Raw genomic sequence first — 23,902 nt, forward strand, 5'->3', positions numbered from 1 at the left:
CCCTAGAATGAATATTAATGGATTCATCGATTATATTTTTCAGTAGGCAGTTAAGGTTTTCCAACAAACTAATGCAATTTTTTTTGGATGTACAATTCAAATTATAGAGTAATAAACATAGATAGAGGAAGTATAAGCAATTTTTGCATATCCCCAACATGGTTAGATTACGTTGTCGGATTGTGATATTTTCAAATTCACAATTTTACTATATTATTATGAATGTATATTATATTGAATGAAATATATTTATTTGAGTGATTCTCAATTAAATACGCAAATTTGAATATTTGGAATCCGATATGTTTCCTAATTGTTGAATTTATAGTATGCAGAATATTTATTTTGTCTGTATCTACCTGCTGAAATCCAAGGTTTGGCAACTATTGCTCTCCTAGTGTCATCCGTTGTTCCACGATGTTTGGCGCGCTTGAAGTTTGTTTTATGTATTTCTGATATATTTAGGTATTCATCTCAATATATTCTGAGTTGATATGAAACTTTGATTCACTATGGGACATAAGAAGTGCATTCTTTGTGGATAAACTCGCGAATTGAGTGAAATATCGTATCACTGATATGTTTTCATTTCCGCGCGCTTCATGTCAAATTTGATAGTTCATGTTGGGAACAAAATTTTCCTACTGAAAATGGCATATGCTCCCTCTATCTATCTTTATTACCCTGAGGTTCAAATGAACTCAATATTGAAAAAAATGAGCAGATTTTAAGATGAATCATTTCATTTATAGAGGAAGGTATGCAGGAGGATATCCTATCAATGAAATTTTCCATAACCAATTTGCTCATTTGCATTTGTATGTCGTCGATAACTTCACGAATTCCATATTTGAGGTCTTGAATCGATTGTGAAGCATTGTCATAAATCCTATCTTTCACGTGACCACAAAGGAAAGGTCTGAAGGTGTTAAATCGACTGTTACAGCAAAATTTTCAATATTTTTACAGTGAATTTTAGCAATTTCAATGCTTTGTTGAAGCGGGTATGGTTCCATTTTTATTATTGACGTAGTTTTAACCTGTCAAATGTTAAAAATGACAGCTTCAAAGGTTATTACTGCCATGATAGCGGGCTATTAAAAATAAAACGTCTTATTTTAAAATCTTTTAGGGTAGGTAAGATATCATGGGAATTGAAATATCTTCATCCTTCATGACTTTTTGATCAAATATATTATTGGTGTGTTACCTCCCACAGTTTATCTTTTGAATATTACACTTGCAAAAAATATTAGTTATTCTTTAGATTACTTGAAAAGGAGAATATTCATCAAAAATATCCAATAGGAAATGAGAAATATAAATTTTTTATGAGGGAGAAGGATGAAAAAATATACAGGAGCGAAAAAATATATTGAGTGTAGATTTCAAGGCATGAATCGTTTCAAATATCAATTAATAAGGTGCAATTATAATTATCAACAAAAATATAATGATAAGAGCCCACTATATCAAAGTCTCTAAGAATTGAAAGTTCTTCAACTAGTCAACACATCTTATTCGAGGAAAAATATTGTAGCTCACTTCTTCACCTGTTCTCTCAAACTCATTCATTAAATAAATGAATTAAAACGTCGCGAAAGTTTTCTAATTATCAGATTTTCACCCCAGTTTCAATTACGAAATTTTCACGTAAATTATAAAGCATTCTTCTGAATTAAATTCAGCCGGTGCAAAATTCACTTATTCCAGTTGGGTTCCACTCTTTTCACTTTTTCGAATCACTTGTACACGAACACCAATGCCGTTATTATCGTTGTGAGACTAGCACGATAGACCGAAGACTTAGATCCGAAAATATCGAAAAATTTATGATTGTTCACAAGCTCCAACTCCGACACTACTCGTATTACTCTGGTGGTGTTTTGGGGTGAACCATGAATTGAAGACTGCTGGCATGTCACCTCGACATACGTGTATGAGTTATTCCCCAATATGTTTTTATGTAGTGGATAACGTAAAAGTGATAAGACTCTCGCCAATTTGTAGTCGATGTTCTGGTGTAGTGTAGAGGAACGATAGAACCTGGGATTCACCTGGAAAAATTTAATAGAATTATTGAACAGTTTTAACCGTTACTATTTGATAGTTGGAACATTTAAATTTATTGTATTTACATAGACATACAACTTTGCTTCCGCCGTTTTCTTTCTGAAATTCGAGGCTTTATTGTAAAAAACTAGTTATACATTTATGATTCAAAGTATTGTCCATCGCTGGCCACTACTTTCTCCCATCTTTCGGGCAGCGTACGAATCTCGCGTTGAAAAACTGGTCATCTTTTGAAGCGATCCACAAATCGATTCAAATTTTTACTTATTCATAAGACCGGAAGTGCTGGTTAGCCAGGCCGTGTGCCATTGATCGAAACGAGGGATAGTCCGAGGTAGCAACGTCTGGAGAATACGTCGAGTGGGGTAGGACTTTTCATTTCAACGTTTCCAAGTATGTTTTGACCACTTTCGCAACATGGGGTCGAGCATTGTCAAGCTGTAAAATCACTTTATCAAGTCTCTCGCTGTATTGCGGCCGTTTGTCTTTCAGTGCTCGCTTCAAATGCATTAATTCCGTTCGATAACGATCGCCTGTGATTGTTTCAGTCGGTTTTAACAATTCATAATACACTACGTCGAGCTGGTCCCACTAGATACTAAGCATAATCTTGGAATCGTGAATTGGTTTGGCCGTTGACGTGGAAGCATGGCCGGGATATCCCAATGAATTTCTGCGCTTGGGATCATCGTAATGAACCCATTTTTCAGTCATAATGCGATGCAAAAATCCCTTTCATTTCAGCTTTGAAAGCAGCTGTTCACAAGCAAACAAACGACGTTCAACATCTCTCGGCTTCAACTCATACGGCATCCAATTTCCTTGTTTCCGAATCATTCCCATGACTTTCAGGCAATGGCTTGTTGCGTCACTCCCAATGATCCTGCCAATTCTTGTTGTGTTTAACGAGAGTCATGATCAAGTAATGCCTCCAATTCTGCATCTTCGAAAACCTTATCTTTTCCACCACCATGCTGGTCTTCGACGTCAAAATCACCGTTCTTGAAGCGTTGAAACCACTTTGGCCACGTTCCTTCACTATTAGCAGCCCCACCATAGGTATTTGAGAGCATTGGATGAGACTCAGCCGCAGATTTCTTTATATTATAGCAGAAAATTAAAACCTGTCACAAATTACGAGAATTTGGCTCGTAAACTGACATGTTTAATCGAGAATAACTTTATGATGCAGATATAAATCGACTTACATTTCAATGGCGTTAGGTTTACAAATACCTAAGCTTATTGTGTGACATCTACGAACTATTTATTTCGACTACCTACCGCTACTGTCATCTATTCCAAAACGGCAGAAGCAAAGTTGTACACTTAATATTAAAATTGGAAAAATTTATACAGGGTGTTTTCCAATTGTGGGACAAAACTTCAGGAGATTATAGTACTTATCAAAATAAGAAAGAACCCCTATAAACAATATCTATCAGTCCAACTCAATCCTATGACTAGTTGTCGAAATACAGGGTGTCGAAGTTGGAAAATGGCATTTCTTTGATGTAACATTTCTCGTGGGAAAACATTTTGAATGAAACAGTTTTGCGTGACAAATATTACTTATCCATAAGGTTATAATTTCAGACTACATTTAAATGAAAAATATTGTTAGATACGGGGTGAATCAAACATTATTCAAAATGGAATTCGTTTAGTTCCTAATTCACCCTGTAATTAAAAAAGTAGTCCGTGGAATTTTCCAATTTTTGGTCATTACTCTTAGTTCAAATACACTATTATAAAGTCAAACACTATTGGCTTTGCTATGATCTGTTTTTGTGATAACCAGCTACTGATTTTCTTCATTTTCAATTGAATTGAATAAAAAAATTCTCAAATTAAATGATGTTCATAAAATCTAAATAAACTTCTTGCACATCTATTATTAGTAATCTTAAGAAATAAAGTGATTATTTCATTAAACCAAATGAAGCTTGAACGAAGTGAAGAATAAATAACAAACCCTTCTCTGAAGAAGAATATTTCAGGTTAAATTTGGACACGAAACTTGAAACATGTTCCGAACAATCTTCCACCTAAGTTGATAAAACAGAAAACTTCTGAGAAGGGTAGAAACAATGTCAAACACCCAAAACACAATTAATTAAAGCATTCGCCGGTAGATTCCAATAAACCAAATTTAATTGTGTAAAGCCTGATTGCTGTGCCACCCGAAACTCTAGTTATCCTAGTCCGATGAAACATCTCCAAGGCAGGGCAGAATTGGTCATGCTGACAGATTGAGAATCTCCATCTGAATATCCAAGTTCCCCTTTTGATTCGTTCAAGGTCAGGGCATGGAGAGGAATTTAAATTGGAGGATTATGAGTCCCAGATTTTTTGTGTTGGGTGACTTCTTGACATCCCCCTAGATTTCAAAGGATAGGATATGTTGATCCAGAGAATGTGCGTTTTGATTCGCGATGTTCAATTTTGATATTTAGAGATAGTAAAATAACTTTCAACTATACAGTAATAAACATAGATAGAGGGATTATATGCAACTTTTACATGTCCCCAACATGGTTAGATTACGTTGTCGGATTGTGATATATTTTCAAATCCACAATTTTACTATATCGTTATGAATGTATATTATATTGAATGAAATATATTTATTTCAGTGATTCCAGATTGAATATGCAAATTTGAATATTTGGAATCAGATATTTATCCTAATTGTCCAATTTATAATAAGCAGAATAATTATTATAATTATTATTTTCTGTATCTTTCTGTTGAAATCCAAGGTTTGGCAACTTTTGCTCTCCTAGTGTCATCGGTTGTTTCACGTCGTTTGGCGCGCTTGAAGTTTGTTTTCTGAATTTCTGATATATTTAGGTATTTATTTCAATATATTTTGAGTTGATATGAAACGTTCATTTACCATAAAACATAAGAAGTGCGTTCTTTGTGGGGAAACTCGTGAATTGAGTGAAATATAGTATTACTGTTTTCATTTCCGCGCGCTTCATGTCAAATTTGATACGTCATATCGGGGACAAAATTTGCTTACTGAAAATTACATATACTTCCTCTATCTATGTTTATTACTCTGAGCTTTCAACCATCCATAAATATTGTCATTTAAATGAAGAGTTTTCCTATGAAAGGTCTCGTTTTGGTATTAAAAAATCATTAATGCTTGAAAACGATATCAGCCAAATGGCTGATTACTCTAATTTCCTTGAATTTTTTGTTGTTATTCTTGTGTTTTTACAAGAACTATAATAGTTGAATGATTGGAAAATTTTTTCAGCAAAAAAACTACAACATGATTGAAAAATGGCGGATGCTCCAATTGCTACAACAAGTAAGAGGTGCGGAGTTTTCTTTCAGATCGAAATTTATATTTAATTGAATTTGAGAATTGAAATATCACCTCAAGAATGAATGTTAATAGATTCATCTATTATATTTTTCAGTAGGTATTTAGGGTTTTCCAACAATCTAAGCCAATTTTTTCTGGTTGTACAGTTCAAATTGGAAAACCCTAAATAAGGTTTTTTTGGGGGCTCGGATCCTGAAAAAATTTCCCTATCATTTCGACGCAATGCCTTTTATTGACAAATTTTGAGCCAAGGATGGTCTCGAAGGATAAGGTTTGACTCAATAATGACAAATCTGATAGCAAGTTAAAACTTAAGGAAAAAAAAATTCGGGAACCTATTTAAGCGTATTCACTACATATTTTAATGCGTTTTAACTTTCAACTCACCTCTTCCTGATTGATATACCACGTGATAATTGGTGCTGGGTCCCCTAAATCAGTAGAACATTTTCCAACCAGGAAATCTCCAACCAAGTATGTATCGTTCAAGTTATCCAATGAAGGCTTATCCTGTGGAATAACTGTAAAGAAAATTCTGTTGAAATTTCTATAACTCATTGTGTTGTAGTGATTGAAAATACCCATAGTATATTACGTATCAAGAACGGTAAGCATATTTTACCGATTCTAAACTAGGGGTACACAGGAAAATGAGAGATTCCTTGAATAATTTTGAGAAAAAAACGTCCTATAAATATGCACCCCCAAATACTTTGTTTTAGAGATACAAGTCGATTCTTGTAGTTCTACTTTTTTGTGGTGATTATACTAATTTATGGAATATTTATGAATCTTCGCTACAGAATGGGTAAATAGGTACTAAAACTTGTAACTAATTTAGTCATAACAGCTTACTAACTCAATCTTGATAATATTTTAGAATTTCTTGAGGATTACTAGAGAATTGTTTGAAATTTTTTCTTGAAATTGGTAGCCGATACGACAAAACTGCAAGAAATCAAAAAGTATAGTACTGGACCAAAGTTTCTTTTGACATTTTTCTACGAGTTGTCTATCAAAAAAAGTTCTGGAGGAAAGAAGAGGGCACTATTCCAGATAAAATATCACCTTGTAGATTTTCATTCAAAATTAGAATAGTACATTATGAAAATTTTGAATTGCAATATATATGCCAAATTTAAGTTGAATATCTTATGGAAGGAAGGTGCTATGAAGGAAAAACTTGAAACAAAACCAAACTCTAACACCCTGTATCTCGAAAACGAAGCGTTTGGGCCGATAATAATTATAGAACTTTTTTGTCTTGAAATAATTCAAGGAATCTGCCATTTTTGTTTGAAAGTATTCTCTCGAACGTTTTATTAAACGAACTGTATTTAATGGTACAGAAAAACACGTTCAAACAAACTGAAAGAAATTAATTACTATTAAGTATATTCTCACCTGCTACAGTAACATTCAACGTTTTTGAGGCCAACCCAAAAGTTGGAGCTTCAATAGAAACCTCACATCTGTACGACCCAGTGCTGAACACCCTCGTTAGGTTCTTCAAGACCAAGGAACAAGAAGACATGTTACACTTCGTACTATATAAATCAACATGAACTCCTTCCACGTCAAACTCAAGTAATTTTTTCCTTCCCGAGGGACTGTATCTGAAGAACTCATAGTCGTCCTTATACCACTTCACTGCGTACAGTTCTTCATGTCCTATGTAAAAGCTGCACGAGAGCATCATATCCTCTCTTGGATCCTGAATGACTGGAGCCGTCATATTCGAGATGTGAAGGCTGAAGCATCCTGTAGAATTGTGGAAGATATAATTTATCGTTATTGAAAAGTTTCGAAGATATTGAGTTTTTCGACTTCATTTTATGATGGGACACCTTATAGATAAATATTTTTCATTTATTTCGAGATTCAATTCATTTTGTGTTCATTGTGAAGGGTGTTTTTTTAGAGCTATAGAACTTTAAATTGCAATAAAACAACGATGGATTATTCGATTGACATGAATTTTATTTATCCGCAAGATAATCTTGTGGCATTACATTTTAAATATGATTTCTGGCATATGACCGCCACGGCTGGCTCGGATGTAGTCCAATCTGGACGTCCAATTTTCGATTACTTTTTCCAACATTTGTGGCCGTATATCGGCAATAACACGGCGAATGTTGTCTTCCAAATGGTCAAGGGTTTGTGGCTTATCCGCATAGACCAATGTCTTTACATGGCCCCACAGAAAGTATTCTAGCTGTGTTAAATCACAAGATCTTGGAGGCAAATTCACAGGTCCAAAACGTGAAATTAGGCGGTCACCAAACGTGTCTTTCAATAAATCGATTGTGGCACGAGCTGTGTGACATGTTGCAGGAATGAAAAAGTTAGTAATCATGGCTCTATACCGATCACCATTGACTGTAACGTTCTGGCCATCTTCGTTTTTGAAGATGTACGGCCCAATGATGCCACCAGCCCATAAAGCGAACCAAACAGTCAGTTTTTCTGGATGTAACGGTGTTTCGACATACACTTGAGGATAAGCTTCACTTCAAATGCGGTAATTTTTTTTGTTGACGTAGCCATTCAACCAGAAGTGCGCTTCATCGCTAAACAAAATAAAATGGACGTAGTGCGCGATACGTATTCCGCAAAGAACCATTATTTTCGAAATAAAATTGCACTATTTTTGCAAGCGTTGTTCAGGCGTGAGTCTATTCATGATGAATTGACAAACCAAACTGAGAATAAATCACTTGGCAGCTTTTAAATCGGTCGCCATCTTGAACAGTAATGCCAACTTAAAGTTATATACCTCGAAAAAAAAACACCCGTTATAATTGTAATCAAGTCATATATAGGGTGCCGCATTTAAGCAACTCTAACTCTCCTCTTTATCCCTAAAACTATAATTAATTTCTATGATTTGTTAAGAGAATATCTCGAACAGAAACCAAGATATAGCGAAATATTTGAAATAATGATTTTCCAGAAACGCCCTGTAACTCGAGAAGGAATCAAGATAACTATGTTCTGCATTCTGATATTTTATTATTTCGAAAGAAGAGTCCTTGGAGATTTTTTCTCTAAGTCTTATAGTTCTCGAGATGCTTTCAGCGAGCATTGAATTTTGGACACCCTACACATTCAGTACAAATTATTTGTCCAATCAGTGTAAATTAGACTCAGACTCATCTATGAACGGGCAGAATATATTTAAACCTCAAATTCTCCATGGAACCCAAACATTTAAGACCATTCTTGGCTAAAAATACGAAAATTGAGGACATTTGAGCACAATGTTACAACACTCAAAACAACAAGTGCGCAAAACTCTATAAAACCAAATAATTCACATTAGAATTATTGTAAACTATTGAAATCTTTAACAATATTTATCGTCAGTTAGAAATATTTTAAAAATTCATATCGATTTTATAGCAAAATATGTTTGAGTTTTTCCAAATCCTCATAAGTGGTAATGAATATGATAAAGTTTAATATTTTAATTTTTGAAAAGTATCGATTGACTGATATTTCTAAAGAATTCTGAAGATTTCCTCATCTAAAAACAGCGAAGGTATTCAATTTTCGCGAGAATATCGTCCAATAAACTTTGCTCCCTCAGGAACGTGATGTTAAAAATTAAAATGTTTTCTTTGTAAAGGTTCCACGCAAGGTGTTCCTATCATAAACAACTGGCTATCTTCAATAATTTAAGTTTCTTCCGGAATATAAAAATTTCAGGGTCTCCTTATTTGGATTATTCATTCAAAGTGTTTCCCCATTATTCTTGGTTTTCTCTATATCACGTTCAAAGAAAGGAACATAAAATGTGGCACAACGTTTTGGAACATGATTTGTTTTTGTGCAAGTTTTTCGATTTATCTCACCTGATATTAACAGAAGAAGAGGGCTGATGGCAAATTGTTTTATTCTCTCCATCACCAAAAGTTTCATACGTTTCGATTTTTTCTCGTATAAAACCTCACTAACATTATTTATTTATTTCGATTCTGCATTTTTTTCTTTCTCAGTTTTTTTTAAGTACATTTTCATCTAGATTTACTTTCATTTCTTATTATTGCACTAAAGTTGAAAAAAAATCATTTGTTGTAAAAGAAGTTAAAAATAATTATTCGAAAAGTTAGGGATATATTTTGATTGAAATAAGTTTAAGAAATTGAATATATCATGAGCTCAAATCAATTTTTTTTCAGTCAATTATCCAACAGAAAAAAACCTCAATCGTCCTCGATGAAAACTTATTCAGTTCAGAACTTCACTCGAAAATTATGAAATTTCATATGAAATTCATTAAAAAAATAGCTTGCTATGTTGATTGCAAATTGATCTTCCAAACTAAGTCAAAATCAAGGAGTAGTACTCAATAAATACAATATTTTTCTTGAAAAATATTTTTGATTTTCATAAAATGAGAATGTATAACGGTACTGCTTTTTTTATTGAGAAATTTCCATCTTAATCATTTCGGATAATGAAAAATCAGAAATTCAAGCGGATTTTGAGAACTAAATAACGTCTAAATGACATGTTCAAAGTAAAACGTTCTGAAATAGGAAGGTAAATTTTTCTCTGTTTGAAGGTAAAATTTTTTATAGGGGTGTCCTTAAATTTATTGCTTACTCCTTTGCCATGTAATTTAAAATTCATGGAGTGTTTTTCGAAAGAAAAAAATATAACTTACAAGAAAGAGATAGTTCTGTTAATTTCCATAAATTAGTTCTATTCATAATTCGGAGAGTGACAGTGTAATTTAAACATCTGTTGTAGTTTAATTAAAAATCAATAGAATTCATTAATTTATTGCAATTTATGAGGTTAAAGACTTTTTTGTGCGGCTATTTTAACTTATCTGATCATTTTTCTCGAAATTTCTCAGGGATTCCAACGAAGCTACAATATGTTTAGAAGATTTTATGCTTTATCGTCTATTTTATAAATAATTCAACAGATTTCTATATGTTTGAAAAATCCATTACAGGGTTCTACATATCTTCATAACGTTTCATAGTTTCTGCTGCATATTGAACCTTCAAACTTGATGACACAAATTCAAATTTTGTATGAATATTTTTACGTTTCCAATGAATGAATTTCATCAAATTTCTTGCAAATGCACTGATTACTCATTTGAAAGTTATAGAATAGAAAAATCAAACTAATTCTAGATAGATGTAAGATATTCCAATGAGAAACCGAAAATCTTTGATATTACGATCTTCTCTCAATTTTTAAAAATCTATGACATAGACCGAAAAGTTAAATGAGACAAAACCCTAACTGAAATTAAGTTCAATTCTTAAATTTTTTTTTTTTATATAAAATTCTAAATAAAATTTTTCTAATATTTCTGCACTCACGATACTATTTTACGGATTTCGCGTTGCAGTCAAAATATTTATAAAACGCGCGTCTTCATATTTTCACTTTACCGTCGCGACGCCGTTCCAGCGTCCTGCTCGGCATCGACTGAACTTGATGGTCGGAAGCGTAGAAGGTGGGCGTGTCTCTCTTTACGAGTCCTCTGCGGTCTGGTACAGAAGATGATTTTTTTTCGTATACAGCATCTTTTCGGAATCAGACTGGTGATTGGGGAAAAAAAACTAAAAAAAATGAAGAAGTCAGGGAATTGAGTTGTAAAACAGGGCCAATGGAAAAGTCCCCGGTCTACCATAGTAAAACACATTTTTTTGGCAAAATTCGATTTTATTATTCAACATAGTTGCCTTCGAGGACGATACAGCGATTATAGCGATCTTCCAACATTTCAATACCATTTGTATTTAACGATTGAGTACTTTGCCAAAGAGATAAAGTAGATACGTTAGGATCTTTTGGAATCAAAGTCTGCCGCGATACAACTTAATATGTTTTACCGTGAAAATTTGAACTAGATATGGAAGATGTGTCTATATTCTAGAACATAGAGAAATCTGTGATAAGGGAATTAAAATATAGTAGGTAATGGAAAATTCTTGACTGTCTGACTGTCGACTAACGCGATGATTTTCGAAAGAAGAGTCCTAAAAATCATAACTCTCTGAAAACCCTGTCCACATCTTTATATTATATAATTTTAAATATTGCAAATACGAACAATAGAGAGGTGATTGAAATATAGAGATGAATGGTAAGTGGATTGAACAACTTTTTTATCATTTGTACCTTTGTTAATACATTCCAGGACATAGAGGATTGTTCAAATAAGTGTGAGTTGAGAATCAATTTAGATTCGGTAATGAAGAATACAAAATTTTCAGATCAACATGAAAAAATTGGGAGGAAATCGAAGGAACCCTAGCTGTACTAACATTCAAGCAATTTATTCATTTACTAACTTCAGTTGACGAGATTGTTTGCGATTGAAGTAATTCACACTACGAAGATCGGACTTTCGGCATCGAATAACATCTGCAACTTTACTTCAATTAAGGTAGAATTTTGAATTTTTATATTGGGTTCATTGACCTCATAATTTGTATATATGAAAGAAAGATTGAAAGTGTCTTCTCACGTAATCACTTTTAAACGTTAATTGGTTAGAAACGAAAATTTTGAATGGAAAGATCTAGAGACGTGAAATTTTCAGAGGTTAATATGGGTCAAATCCAGGAGTTAAATTTTATTCATGGTTCATAATTGAAAAACATAGACACCAGTCAAAATCGAAAACTGCAAACAGACCAAAAGATAAACGACATCCAAACTCCGTATAATAATTATTGAGTCCTGAAGTAGTGTCCTGTTTCCTGTTACTCTGTTGACAGAATGTTCAATTCCAGATGCAGAATATAATATTGAAATCAAGATCAAACGCGAGAGAAGTCAGCATAAAATATTCCTGAGTTGAAATAGGTGCACATTCAGAGAAATTGAAAAATTTCAATATGAAGGAATGCAATCCGGCGTGTGCCAATCCTGTCGATTCCAATTCAGATCTGAAATTCAGGGGACAATAACGAACAATGCGATGCAAGATATTGGTTGTTTGATGTTTCTAGTTGTCGCGTCAAACTATATAATGTTTGCTGTCTGACGGGTCAGTATATTATACCGTTCTCCTAAAATCTAGTATTGAAATATCAGAACGGTATTCCGAGAATTGGACTACATATGGAAGTACGAATATCGAATTCTAAATTTGGAGGTTTGAGAGTACATTAGGATGATTTCCAGATATTTACACATAGGTTTTGACCTCAGAGAAATGAAACATAAAGGGAGCATATGTCATTTTCAGTGAGCAAATTTTGTCCCCAACATGAACTATCAAATTTGACATGAAGAGCGCGGAAATGAAAACATATCAGTGATACGATATTTCACTCAATTCGCGAGTTTCTCCACAAAGAATGCACTTCTTATGTCCCATAGTCAATCAACGTTTCATTTCAACTCAAAATATATTGAAATAAATACCTGAATATATAAGAAATTCAGAAAACAAACTTCAAGCACGCCAAACGACGTGAAACAAGCGATGACACTAGTAGAGCAAAAGTTGCCAAACCTTGGATTTCAGCAGATAGATACCTAAAGAAAATAATAAATATTCTGCTTATTATAAATTCGACAATTAGGAGAAAATCGGATTCCAAATATTCAAATTTGCATGTTTAATCGGGAATCACTCAAATAAATATATTTCATTTTAATATAATATACATTCATAATGATATAGTAAAATTGCAGATTTGAAAATATATCACAATCAGGCATCGTAATGTTGGGGGACATGTAAAAACTGCGTTTACTTCCTCTATCTTTGTTTATTACTCTATGGTTTTGACAGTCAAAAATGGTTGCGTTTTAATATTTGTTAATAATGAATTTCTTTAAAATATAAGGATCATTGCATATGTTTGTAACTTTGGCGGTTGGTACCTACTGAAAATAAAATTGAACCCTCCATTTTTGTGGCCCTGGTGCAATTATATTATTATCGTGATAAACCAATAAGTAACTACATTTGAATAAACTATTCATAAAAGGCATATGTAATTAAATAACCTTTTAGGAAGATAACTGTTATCTTCCCTAACATAGTTTATCTACTTCTCTATGCCTGTTAGGAGCATAGTGAGTTGATATTCTTGTAAGACAAACATTAGGCTAATTTGAATTTGTAGGTAATTCAAGAACATTTCACATTAGACCAAGAAAGTGTGAAAGTTTTTAGGGAGTGAATCCTCGTCGAACATTAAAACCTTTTCCGATTGTAGTTCATAAAATTAAAGCTCAATTTCAGAAAAGAGAACATGTATTTCAGAATAGGAGAGTGTAATTCAGAAAAGAAAAATTGGATTTAAGAATAGTTATTTTAATTTCAGACAAACGAAATTGAAATTCAGATTCGCAAGTTGGAATTCAAAAGAACAAAGTTGGATTTCAGAATTGTGAATTGTGAATTTCAGAAATAGCTAATTATAGAAAAGGAAAATTGTATTTTAGTGGTCATCAATTCAACTTCAGAACAGTACTGAAAGTCAATGTGAGGTACCAGTACAATTTGCAACACAGGTATTACATAGTTGTGATAATAATGATAAGTGTGAATAACAATCTCATATTTCTGAATTCCCAATTAGCAAATCTCAATTCCAAATTATATTTCCTGATATCAATTTTTCCTTCACTGAATTGAATATTGCTCTTCTAAGATACGAATTACCTACCGTTTCTGAATATTAAGTTCTTTTTCTGAATCTCAAATCCCCTGAATAACATCTTCTTCCAATTCTGAATTACAAATTCCATCTTCTGAAATTCAATTTGCTTTTCTTAATTACATTTTATGTTTTTTGAATTACTATTGGAAAAGAAGTAGTTGAATGATGTGGCAGCATAAACTTTTAACTTCCGAGTGTTCTTATAAGGATCTAGAAACGTTGAAATATAAAACACGAAAAATTAAACCTATTATTATCATAGATTGAAAGAATGTATGTTTCCCTTAGAGGAGAATTTGAAGTCATTGAATCAAAAATGCAAAAAAACATCAATGTTTCCCACTAATGAGGTTATAAAAATATCGAATTTCCGAATATTATTTAAATAGATTGATCGGAGTTTCTTAGTAGCAACTCATGATGATATTAGGTTAATTTGAAAGTAAATCCTATGCCTAATCTTATAAAAGGCTCTTCAATGGTTTCACACTGTGCATACTCCGACAGTTTTGTGCTTTCAGAGCGATGGAAGGTGCAGAAGAAAAACAAAATTACGTAAGTTTTGATATAGTATCTAGAAGTGAACAAGTTCAGCATCATCGGCATATTTTTTCGAAAATTTCTAAAAATTAATTTAAATGTTTGAGGTTCCAGAAAGCCTAAGTTCATTTTCTTGAAAAAAAATATGTAATATTTTGTGTAAAACATGAATTTATTTCTAAAGAATCTCAAAAAAAATTCCAGCTCATTTATTCTGGAATGTATAAGAAAAATGTCTATTCGAATTCTAATAAATTCGGGAGCAGCAATATTGTTGTTTTTTCAATATTTGGCTTGAATTTTCTATAGTTCTGATGAGGCAATCATTATAATGATTGATAACTCAACACCATTGAATTTGTTGGCACCATAGAGGGATTATACGCAATTTTTCCGTGTCCCTAACATGGTTAGATTACGTTGTCGGATTGTGATATATTTTCAAAACCACAATTTTACTATATCGTTATGAATGTATATTATATTGAATGGAATATATTTATTTGAGTGATTTCCGATTAAATATGCAAATTTGAATATTTGGATTCCGATATTTTTCCTAATTATCGAATTTATAATAAGCAGAATATTTATTATTTTCTGTATCTATCTGCTGAAATCCAAGGTTCGGCAACTTTTGCTCTCCTAGTGTCATCAGTTGTTTCACGTTGTTTGGCACGCTTGAAGTTTGTTTTCTGAATTTTTGATATATGTAGGTATTTATTCCAATATATTTTGAGTTAATATGGAACGTTGATTCACCATGAGACAAGAGAAGTGCGTTCTTTGTGGAGAAACTCGCGAATTGAGTGAAAAATCGTATCACTGATATGTTTTTATTTCCGCGCGCTTCATGTCAAATTTAATAGTTCATGTTGGGGACAAAATTTGCTTACTGAAAATGACAAATGCTCCCTCTATCTATGTATATTATTCTGAGGTTGACACCCAAATATCGAGTATTTTTTTCCAATATTCTACTTGAGTTTTCTCTCGTTCTGATGATGAGATCAATACGAAATTTTGCGAACAAGTTCTTAGTTGAAAATGACTACGAAACCCCCAGTCGATTTTTACCTGGGAAATTCAAGTCTCTAGATCTTTCAATTCTAGAGTTACTTTATTTGAGGATGATCGGAAGGACGGACAGAATTGAATTTGAGGAAAAATTCTGTTTGAGACCATTAAGACCGCTCAAAAATCATTATTATATTTGAATACGAAAACTAAACATCAGAACTTAACAAGAAGAAAATAGATTTTCAGCAGTCTCTAAGAGATACTGATGAAGCCTCCGAGGATATTCCTTCCTTGCAAGGTTAATCTTCTCGTTCCGTAAATTCAATGGTTCAATTGGTTCGTTGTTTCAGCAGGAGGCTTCTAATAGGAAGTTTATCTACTTTAATAGGAACAAAATTTAATTCCAGTTATTGTTGACACTGTTGAATTGGGCAGATGTAACAATTGGGACAACGATGTGTGAAAATGTTGAATAATTGGTGGTGCCTCGGTATACCGATTGTTTTAAGTAACTTGTGATTAATTAAGTATGATTAAGACTTTATGTGAGGAAAAATGTGTAAAAAAAGTGATAAACATGTAAGTTTGGAATATTATTCCTAATTTTCAAAATTAACGTACCAATGATTCACGACGAATGGCGAAGTGCAAAATTTTGATGAGAAAATACATTTTTATGCACATCCCATTGATTGAAATACATACTTGATTAATAAACAATTGAACCTTTTCTAGTATAACTTAAAACTACCTTTAATGTTATGGACTGATGAAATCTCACAGTAATAAATTAGTCGTAGATAAAATAGGATTAAACTGCGCGCAATAATATATACATGGTGAGTCAATAGCACCGATCGGTCAATAACTCTTAAAATTTTCTGAAATATTGGTCATAGCCCCATCAAATAAAAACGTTTTTTATAGATCGAGCTGTGATCTACAACATATTGAGGTTTCAAGTCCGCATCTTGCCTCAAGGAGAATTGGCAGCCTCGAGAATATTATCAAAAAATTTTTGAAAATTTCAGTTTACAACCTATAATATCTGAAATGATGGACTTATCGCTGAACTGCGAACATTTTCGACATCTTCGATAGCGAATCAAATGATATGGAGCACTAAAACTCCCATATGGGAACTTTAAAAAAAAAAATTTTTTTTTCAAGGTTCAGGTATGGAAAATTTGAGACAAATTTTTCGATCTAAAAATTTTCGGGTGAGTGCGAAATTCGGCTAATTGGGAATCATTTATCATAACACCGTTTACCGATTGTTCGTAGACCTCCCAGCTTATGGAAATTTTGAACCCGAAATTTGGAAAAAACCGTAAAAATTGATTCTCTACTCAATAATCGTAATACCTTCTAAAATATTGGTCACAGCCCATCAAATATCAACATTTTTCATAGATCGAGCTGTGATCTATAACATATTGAGGTTTCAAGTCCGTATCTTGCGTCAAGGAGAATTGGCAGGCTCGAGAATATTATCAAAAATATTTTTGAAAATTTCAGTTTACAACCTATAATATCTGAAATGATGGACTTATCGCTGAACTGCGAACATTTTCGATATCTTCGATAGCGAATCAATTGATATGGAGCACTAAAATTCCCATACGGGAACTTTAAAAAAAAAAATTTTTTTCAAGGGTTAGGTATGAAAAATTTGAGGCAAATTTATAAAAAATTTAAAGATGAGTGCGAAATTCGGCTAATTGGGTATCATTTATCCTAACACTGCTTACCTTTTGTTCGTAGACCTCCTAGTTTATGACAATTTTGAACTCGAAATTTGGAAAAAACGGTAAAAATTGAATCTCCACACAACAATCGTTATATCTTCTAAAATATCGAACGAGCGCTCAAAAGTCCTTCCTCACAACTTCCCATAATTTTTTCTTATTATTTCCAGACACAAGATATTGATCTGGACGATATTTTACCAAAAATTGGCGAATTCGGTCGTTATCAAAAATTGATGTTATGGCTAGTTTGTCTGCCAGCATGTTTCCCCTGTGGATTTTGTGCCTTCAATCAGCTTTTCATGACAGATACACCGCCCCACTGGTGTTGGATTCCAGAATTACACAATTTAACAATAGACCAAAGAAAATTGCTGTCTATTCCCAATGAGAATGGTTCAAAATTCTCCAAATGTACCCAATATGATTTGAATTGGACTGAGGTGCTAAAAAACGAAGGATTGACAAAAACTGAAGAAACTAAAAAGACAATACACTGCCAGAATGGATGGGAATTCGATATGAGTGAGATACAATCTACAATTGTTAAGGATGTAAGTAGAAATAAATATACCTACTTACTGACAAAGAAACTGCAAGACCCAGAAGGAGTTGTTTAAATTTTATTTTTCTAGTAACGGGCGTTTTTTTCGAGGTATATAACTTTAAGTTGGCATTTCTGTTCAAGATGGCGACCGATTTAACAGCTGTCAAGTGATTTATTCTCAGTTTGGTTTGGCAATTCATCATGAATAGACTCACGCCTGAACAACGCTTGCAAATAGTGCAATTTTATTTCGAAAATAATGGTTCTGTGCGGAATACGTATCGCGCACTACGTCCATTTTATTTTGTTTAGCGATGAAGCGCACTTCTGGTTGAATGGATACGTCAACAAACAAAACTGCCGCATTTGGAGTGAAGCTAATCCTCAAGTGTATGTCGAAACACCGTTACATCCAGAAAAACTGACTGTTCGGTGCGCTTTATGGGCTGGTGGAATTATTGGTCCGTACTTCTTCAAAAACGATGATGGCCAGAACTTTACAGTCGATGGTGATCGGTATAGAGCCATGATTACTAACTTTTTCATTCCTGAATTGAACAACCATGATGTCCAAGAGCTGTGGTTCCAACAAGACGGCGCAACATGTCACACAGCTCGTGCCACAATCGATTTATTGAAAGACACGTTTGGTAACCGCCTAATTTCACGTTTTGGACCTGTGAATTGGCCTCCAAGATCTTCTGATTTAACACCGCTAGACTACTTTCTGTGGGGCTATGTAAAGTCATTGGTCTATGACTCTATGCGGATAAGCCACAAACCCTTGACCATTTGGAAGACAATAGTCGCTTTGTTATTGCCGATATACGGCCACAAATGTTGGAAAAAGTCATCGAAAATTGGACGTCCAGATTGGACTACATCCGAGCCAGCCGTGGCGGTCATATGCCAGAAATCATATTTAAAATGTAATGTCACAAGATTATCTTGCGGATAAATAAAATTCATGTCAATCGAATAATCCATCGTTGTTTTATTGCAATTTAAAATCTATAGCTTCAAAAAAACACCCTTTACAAAGATAGCAAGGAGTAAATGATTGATCAGTTTCTTTGTCAGTTAGTATAATTTAAGCCTGTCATCAAATCTGTGTTAAATGTCGGTGCGAAAGTGATTTCTACCCAAGTAATTTTTCAATTGAATCAGAGTACCATTGACTCCTGGCTGTCTCGCTTCCAATTACGTTCACTGAATATCTACACCTTTTTATACAGGATGATCCACAGGAATCTGACTTATAGTTCTCGGGATACTTTCAGTGAGCATCGAATTTGGGACACCTTGTACAATTTTTTTCAATTTATTGATATTTCCATAATATAAGACATTTTTTGTTTAACTCAGTAATGAAATGATTTAGCTTATTACCTATTATTTTTTACTTTATGTAATTCAGCTTATTATCTATTATCTTTATATTTTCTCAGTTTGAACTAGTATGCAACAAAGACATCTATCCAACACTAGGTCTGGTAGCTCTTAATTTTGGAGGACCAATTGGAGTGTACGTTTTTGGGATGCTCAATGACAGTATAGGACGCAAAAAATCATTTTTCACATGCTTGACAACTCTGATAAGTGGAAGTTTGCTGACGGGATTTTCAGAAAACTTCTTTATGTGGATTTTCAGTAGATTCATCGTTGGCCTTACTATTCCTGCCATATATCAGATACCATTCATTATATGTGAGTAAGAGTGAGTATAATCTCATGTAGATTATGTTGGTTATGTGTTGTCATGAAAAAAAGTACCTAGAGATGCTCAATTAGACACAAAATGTATTAAATTTCTCTGAAATAAAGGCCCATTTTCTCTCGATGATATAGAACTCTCACAATAGTGCTATCGTCACATCAGTTTCCTTGATAGTGATAGTAAACATAATTCAATGCTCAGTACCTTTTTTATTTTTATCGAAAAAAAATTTCAATTTCATGGAAAATTTTTCCTTTTTCGTTTCGACCAGTTTACCCCCAGTTCCCCCCTATATCTACGCCCTTGCTTAGTGAACACGATACCTTTGGAACGGGCTTAGAAACTTGAAATTTTCAGGGTAGGTTCGGATCTCGAATGCCGGTATTAAGCTTGTTAATCCTACTAGGGGTTCGTTCGTTATTTTTTGTTCCTATCAATTTCGAAACTCAATAATTCGATCGGGTAGAAAATTTGCATTTGGGTAGACAATTTGAAACCTCGTGCGAAATTTTATGTTGATCGCATAGTCTGAAAATTGAAGAAGAATAACCAAAAAAAACCAAATAAAGAATTCTCCAATAAGAGGTTTCATTTTGATATTAAAAAATTGAGTAATTTCAAGGGACATCAATGGATGTTCATATCATTGTGAAGAGGAAGATATGCACTTAACGATGAAAAATAATATCAGCCAAATGTCCAGCCACAGGTTGCAGCACCATATCCTTTTCATGAAATTTTCTTTCTATAACCTCGTAAATACCATCCTCAAAATCTTGAAACGATTGTGAAGCATTGGCATAGACCTTATTTTTCACGTGGCCCCAAAGAAAATGTCTAAAGGTGTTATGTCACATGATCTCGGTGGCCAGTTGTAATCCCCTCTTCGAGAAATAACACGTACAGGGAACATTTCTTACAAAATTACGATTGTTTCGTTGCTTGTGTGGCACATAGCGCCGTCTTGTTGACAAATGCCTTAAGACTGGAGTCTTTATGCGAAATGCAGTGTAATGTCTAATTCACAAGATCGACGAGGAATCGCCAAACTAGGGTTTAAGTCAACACTAAGGGCCACAGCAGCAATATTCTCAGTTGTTCTTGAACGACGCACACGGTTCCGATTCTTCACATCACTATCTTGTCCCAACAGATCAAATTTTTGCAACAGTTTCACTATTACCAGCCTAAAAGATGCTTAACCAAGACCCAAAAGTGCTTTAGTTTTGCAAACTGTGACTTCAGAATTTTACCATTTTAGTAATGAATGTATGGTTTCACTTTTAGTAATGGCGTAGTTTTTACTTGTCAAATGTCAAAAGATGACAGCTTCAAAAATGATAGCTGCCCATATAGCCGGCTATTCAAAATGAAATCTCTTATTGGAAAACCTTGTTTTTCTATAAAATCTTGTATTTCTTATGTTTGGATATTTTCACATCGCTGCTATTATAAATCTTGAATATTAAAACTTATTTCCATGTTACAGCTTTGGAACTAGTGGGTCCTAGCTACAGAGCATTTGTAACAGTATTAACCTGTATGTTCTACACCATAGGTCTCTGTATGCTAGCAGTTGTGGCTTACCTCATAAGAGACTGGCGTCACCTTACTCTAGCAACTTCAGTACCATTCATCCTCTACTATTTCTATTGGTTCGTCCTTCCCGAAAGTCCAAGATGGTTGTTAGCTAAAGGCAGATTCGACGAGGCTCTGAAAATCTTAGAAGATTTAGCTAAAACAAACGGTAAAGAGTTACCTCCAAGTGTCATCCAGAGTTTGAAGAGATCTAGAAGTAAAAGCGAAAAAGATGAATTGATGAAAAGTCCTGGATTGAGAGGCTTATGTGGTACTCCAAATATGAGACTGAAAACCTTCCTTATTACACTCAATTGGTTTGCGAATGAGATGGTTTATGTAGGCTTGAGTTACTATGGACCATCTTTGGGTAGCGATGAGTATTTTAGTTTCTTACTTTCATCGGCTGTTGAAATTCCTAGCTATCTTATGTGCTGGCTCATTATGGATAAGTGGGGAAGGAGATGGCCTCTTTGCTTATGTATGGTTATAAGTGGTGTTAGCTGTATAGCTACCGTTTTGTTACCTCAAGGTGAGAAATTAGTCAATTCATTTTAAATATTGAATTGTTTCATCCGTTACTGTTTGGTAGTTGATCATGATTGAAACATGATGGCCGAAGAAGGGTAACATGACGTCGGGGAGAAAGACGTGAACATCAGTTTGATGTTGAGCGTCATGTACACCGGACAGTAGGTGTTATGGTATGGCGTGCTATTGCACATGCAAGTAGGTCACCTTTAGTGTTTATTCGAGGTAACATGACAACGCTGCGCTACCTTCAAGAAATAGTGGAGCCATATGTTCTCCCTTACCTTAACCGGCTCGAGAATCCAATATTTTAGCAAGATAATGCCCAACCTCATGTTGCCAGAGTTAGTTTAAACACTTTCGAAGCGACCCATGTGAATCTTTTGCCATGGCCGACCAGATCCCCCGATCTTTCGCCCATAGAGCATGTTTGGGACATCATGGCTAGAAGGCTTGAAAATTTACCCCAGCCCCTACGGCATTAGCGGCTCTGAGACATGAAGTACAGGTAGCTTGGGATATTATCCCTCAAGAAGAAATATACCATCTTAGGGCATCAATGTCAAGACGTGTTGGGGAGTGTATAGATAATCGCGGTTGAAAAAAATTGAAAACCGTTCGTTTTTTTTCTCCAAATTTCAATCATTTACTCCTTGCTGTACTTTATACTATCTATATTTTCCTTCGTTTTCTAGATGCTGTTATTACCACGTTGGTGTTGTTTTTGATCTCTAAAAGTGCGATATCCGCTTCATTTTTGATCATTTACCCATTTGCTGGGGAATTATACCCTACACAACTAAGAGGAATCGGAATTGGATTTTCAGCTTACGTAGGTGGCTTAGGATTGATTATTATTCCGTTTATTACCTACTTGGTGAGTAATTTTTTTTTCTTTTATGTCGATTTAGGTGGCAGGGTGAAATATTGATGAGTTAGTTAAGTTTAGAGGTCCTTCCTTTCGAAACTTATCGTTTATACTGGTATAGTCATCATCGGTGATATGAACCATATCGTTTTATACTGTAGTGACTTTGTTTGCCCGAGAGATGGCGTAGTGAGCTGCGCATCTCTCGGAAGATAAGAACCGTTCTAAGTCAGTCACCATGCTCTAGTATGGAGATGAAAAGTGTATTTGTCAGGGATCACTGAGTGCCAAAATATAATTTCCGGCTCAAAATTCGAAAATTACACATAGAAATAATTGTATCTGATAATATGTATAGTTTTTAGGGCTCTGAGATGCTTATTCTTCCGCTAATAATAATGGGATCCATTTCTGTTATTGGTGGGATATCTGGACTGAGATTACCTGAAACTCTGCATCACCGTCTACCACAAACTGTTGAAGAAGGAGAAGAGTTTGGTAAAGATTTCAGCACGGAAGACTGCTTGAGATGCATTCCCATCAGGTTAGTTCTGTAGTTATCTAATGAACTTCTCGAGTTATGATCTAAATCATATTGAAGTTTCAAGTTCGAATGTTGCCTCAAGGAGAGTTGGCAGCCTCAGAATATTATCAAAATTTTTTTGAAAATTTTAGTTTACAACCTATAATTTCTATAATATTGGACTAAACGCTGAACTACAGGCATTTTCGTCATCTACGTTCTAGATCAAGCTGGGATCTAAATCATATTGAAGTTTTAAGTCTGTATCTTGCCTCAAGGAGAGTTGGCAGCTTCGAGAATATTATCAAAAATTTTTTTGAAAGTTTCAGTTTACAAAATATAATTTATGAAATAATAAGACTAAATTTTTGATCGACCTCAACTACAAGGGGTTTATTTAGTTTTCCCAATCGAATTGTTAATGGATAAATTTTTTAACTGATTTGGTGAAATTTTTCAGACCAGATGTGTCACGTGTGGCATCATATGAAAATTTGGAACTACAGCAACTGGAACCACAAGAAGACACTCCTTTAGATTTACCCAGGCAAAGGAGAGTTTCATCTATAAGGAAACTTGTGAAACAGCAAAGTATTATGGATACGCCGAAAGATGAGCATGGAAACATGAAAATAACGTATTGGGTTTAGTTATTCTTTTTTTCAAGCTTTTTCGTTGATGATACTTAAATGTAAATTTTTTGAAGTTCGTAAATAAATCTCATTTTCTATTTGTTTTTATACTTTTTGAATTTTGT

The 23,902-nt window shown here is 33.9% G+C and overlaps 2 protein-coding genes across 4 annotated transcripts; one reads left to right on the forward strand and one right to left on the reverse strand.

Annotated features, from left to right (window-relative positions):
* Positions 1–1,369: 1,369 nt before the first annotated feature.
* Positions 1,370–10,863, reverse strand: LOC123678776. Its single transcript, XM_045615986.1, has 5 exons — positions 10,765–10,863; positions 9,274–9,469; positions 6,821–7,177; positions 5,804–5,937; positions 1,370–2,057 (listed from the first exon to the last, which is right to left on the reverse strand). The coding sequence occupies exons 2-5, from the start codon at positions 9,338–9,340 to the stop codon at positions 1,743–1,745; spliced, it is 873 nt and encodes a 290-aa protein (XP_045471942.1). The 5' UTR covers positions 9,341–9,469; positions 10,765–10,863; the 3' UTR covers positions 1,370–1,742.
* Positions 10,864–14,414: 3,551 nt separating this feature from the next.
* On the forward strand, positions 14,415–23,878 carry LOC123678777 (carcinine transporter). 3 transcript variants are annotated; one of them, XM_045615987.1, is made up of 7 exons: positions 14,419–14,628; positions 17,552–17,935; positions 19,377–19,635; positions 21,135–21,755; positions 22,450–22,631; positions 22,988–23,166; positions 23,606–23,878. In XM_045615987.1, exons 1-7 carry the CDS (start codon positions 14,599–14,601, stop codon positions 23,793–23,795), a joined length of 1,845 nt encoding a protein of 614 aa, XP_045471943.1. In that variant the 5' UTR covers positions 14,419–14,598; the 3' UTR covers positions 23,796–23,878. The 3 variants fall into 3 exon arrangements, with proteins under 3 accessions (XP_045471945.1, XP_045471943.1, XP_045471944.1); XM_045615988.1 differs by lacking the exon at positions 14,419–14,628 and adding an exon at positions 16,034–16,212 and having other exon boundaries at positions 23,606–23,859; XM_045615989.1 differs by lacking the exon at positions 23,606–23,878 and having other exon boundaries at positions 14,415–14,628; positions 22,981–23,128.
* The last annotated feature ends 24 nt before the right edge of the window (positions 23,879–23,902 follow it).

The sequence above is a fragment of the Harmonia axyridis genome, chromosome 4 (genome assembly GCF_914767665.1).
Source record: "Harmonia axyridis chromosome 4, icHarAxyr1.1, whole genome shotgun sequence".
NCBI lineage: Eukaryota > Metazoa > Arthropoda > Insecta > Coleoptera > Coccinellidae > Harmonia > Harmonia axyridis.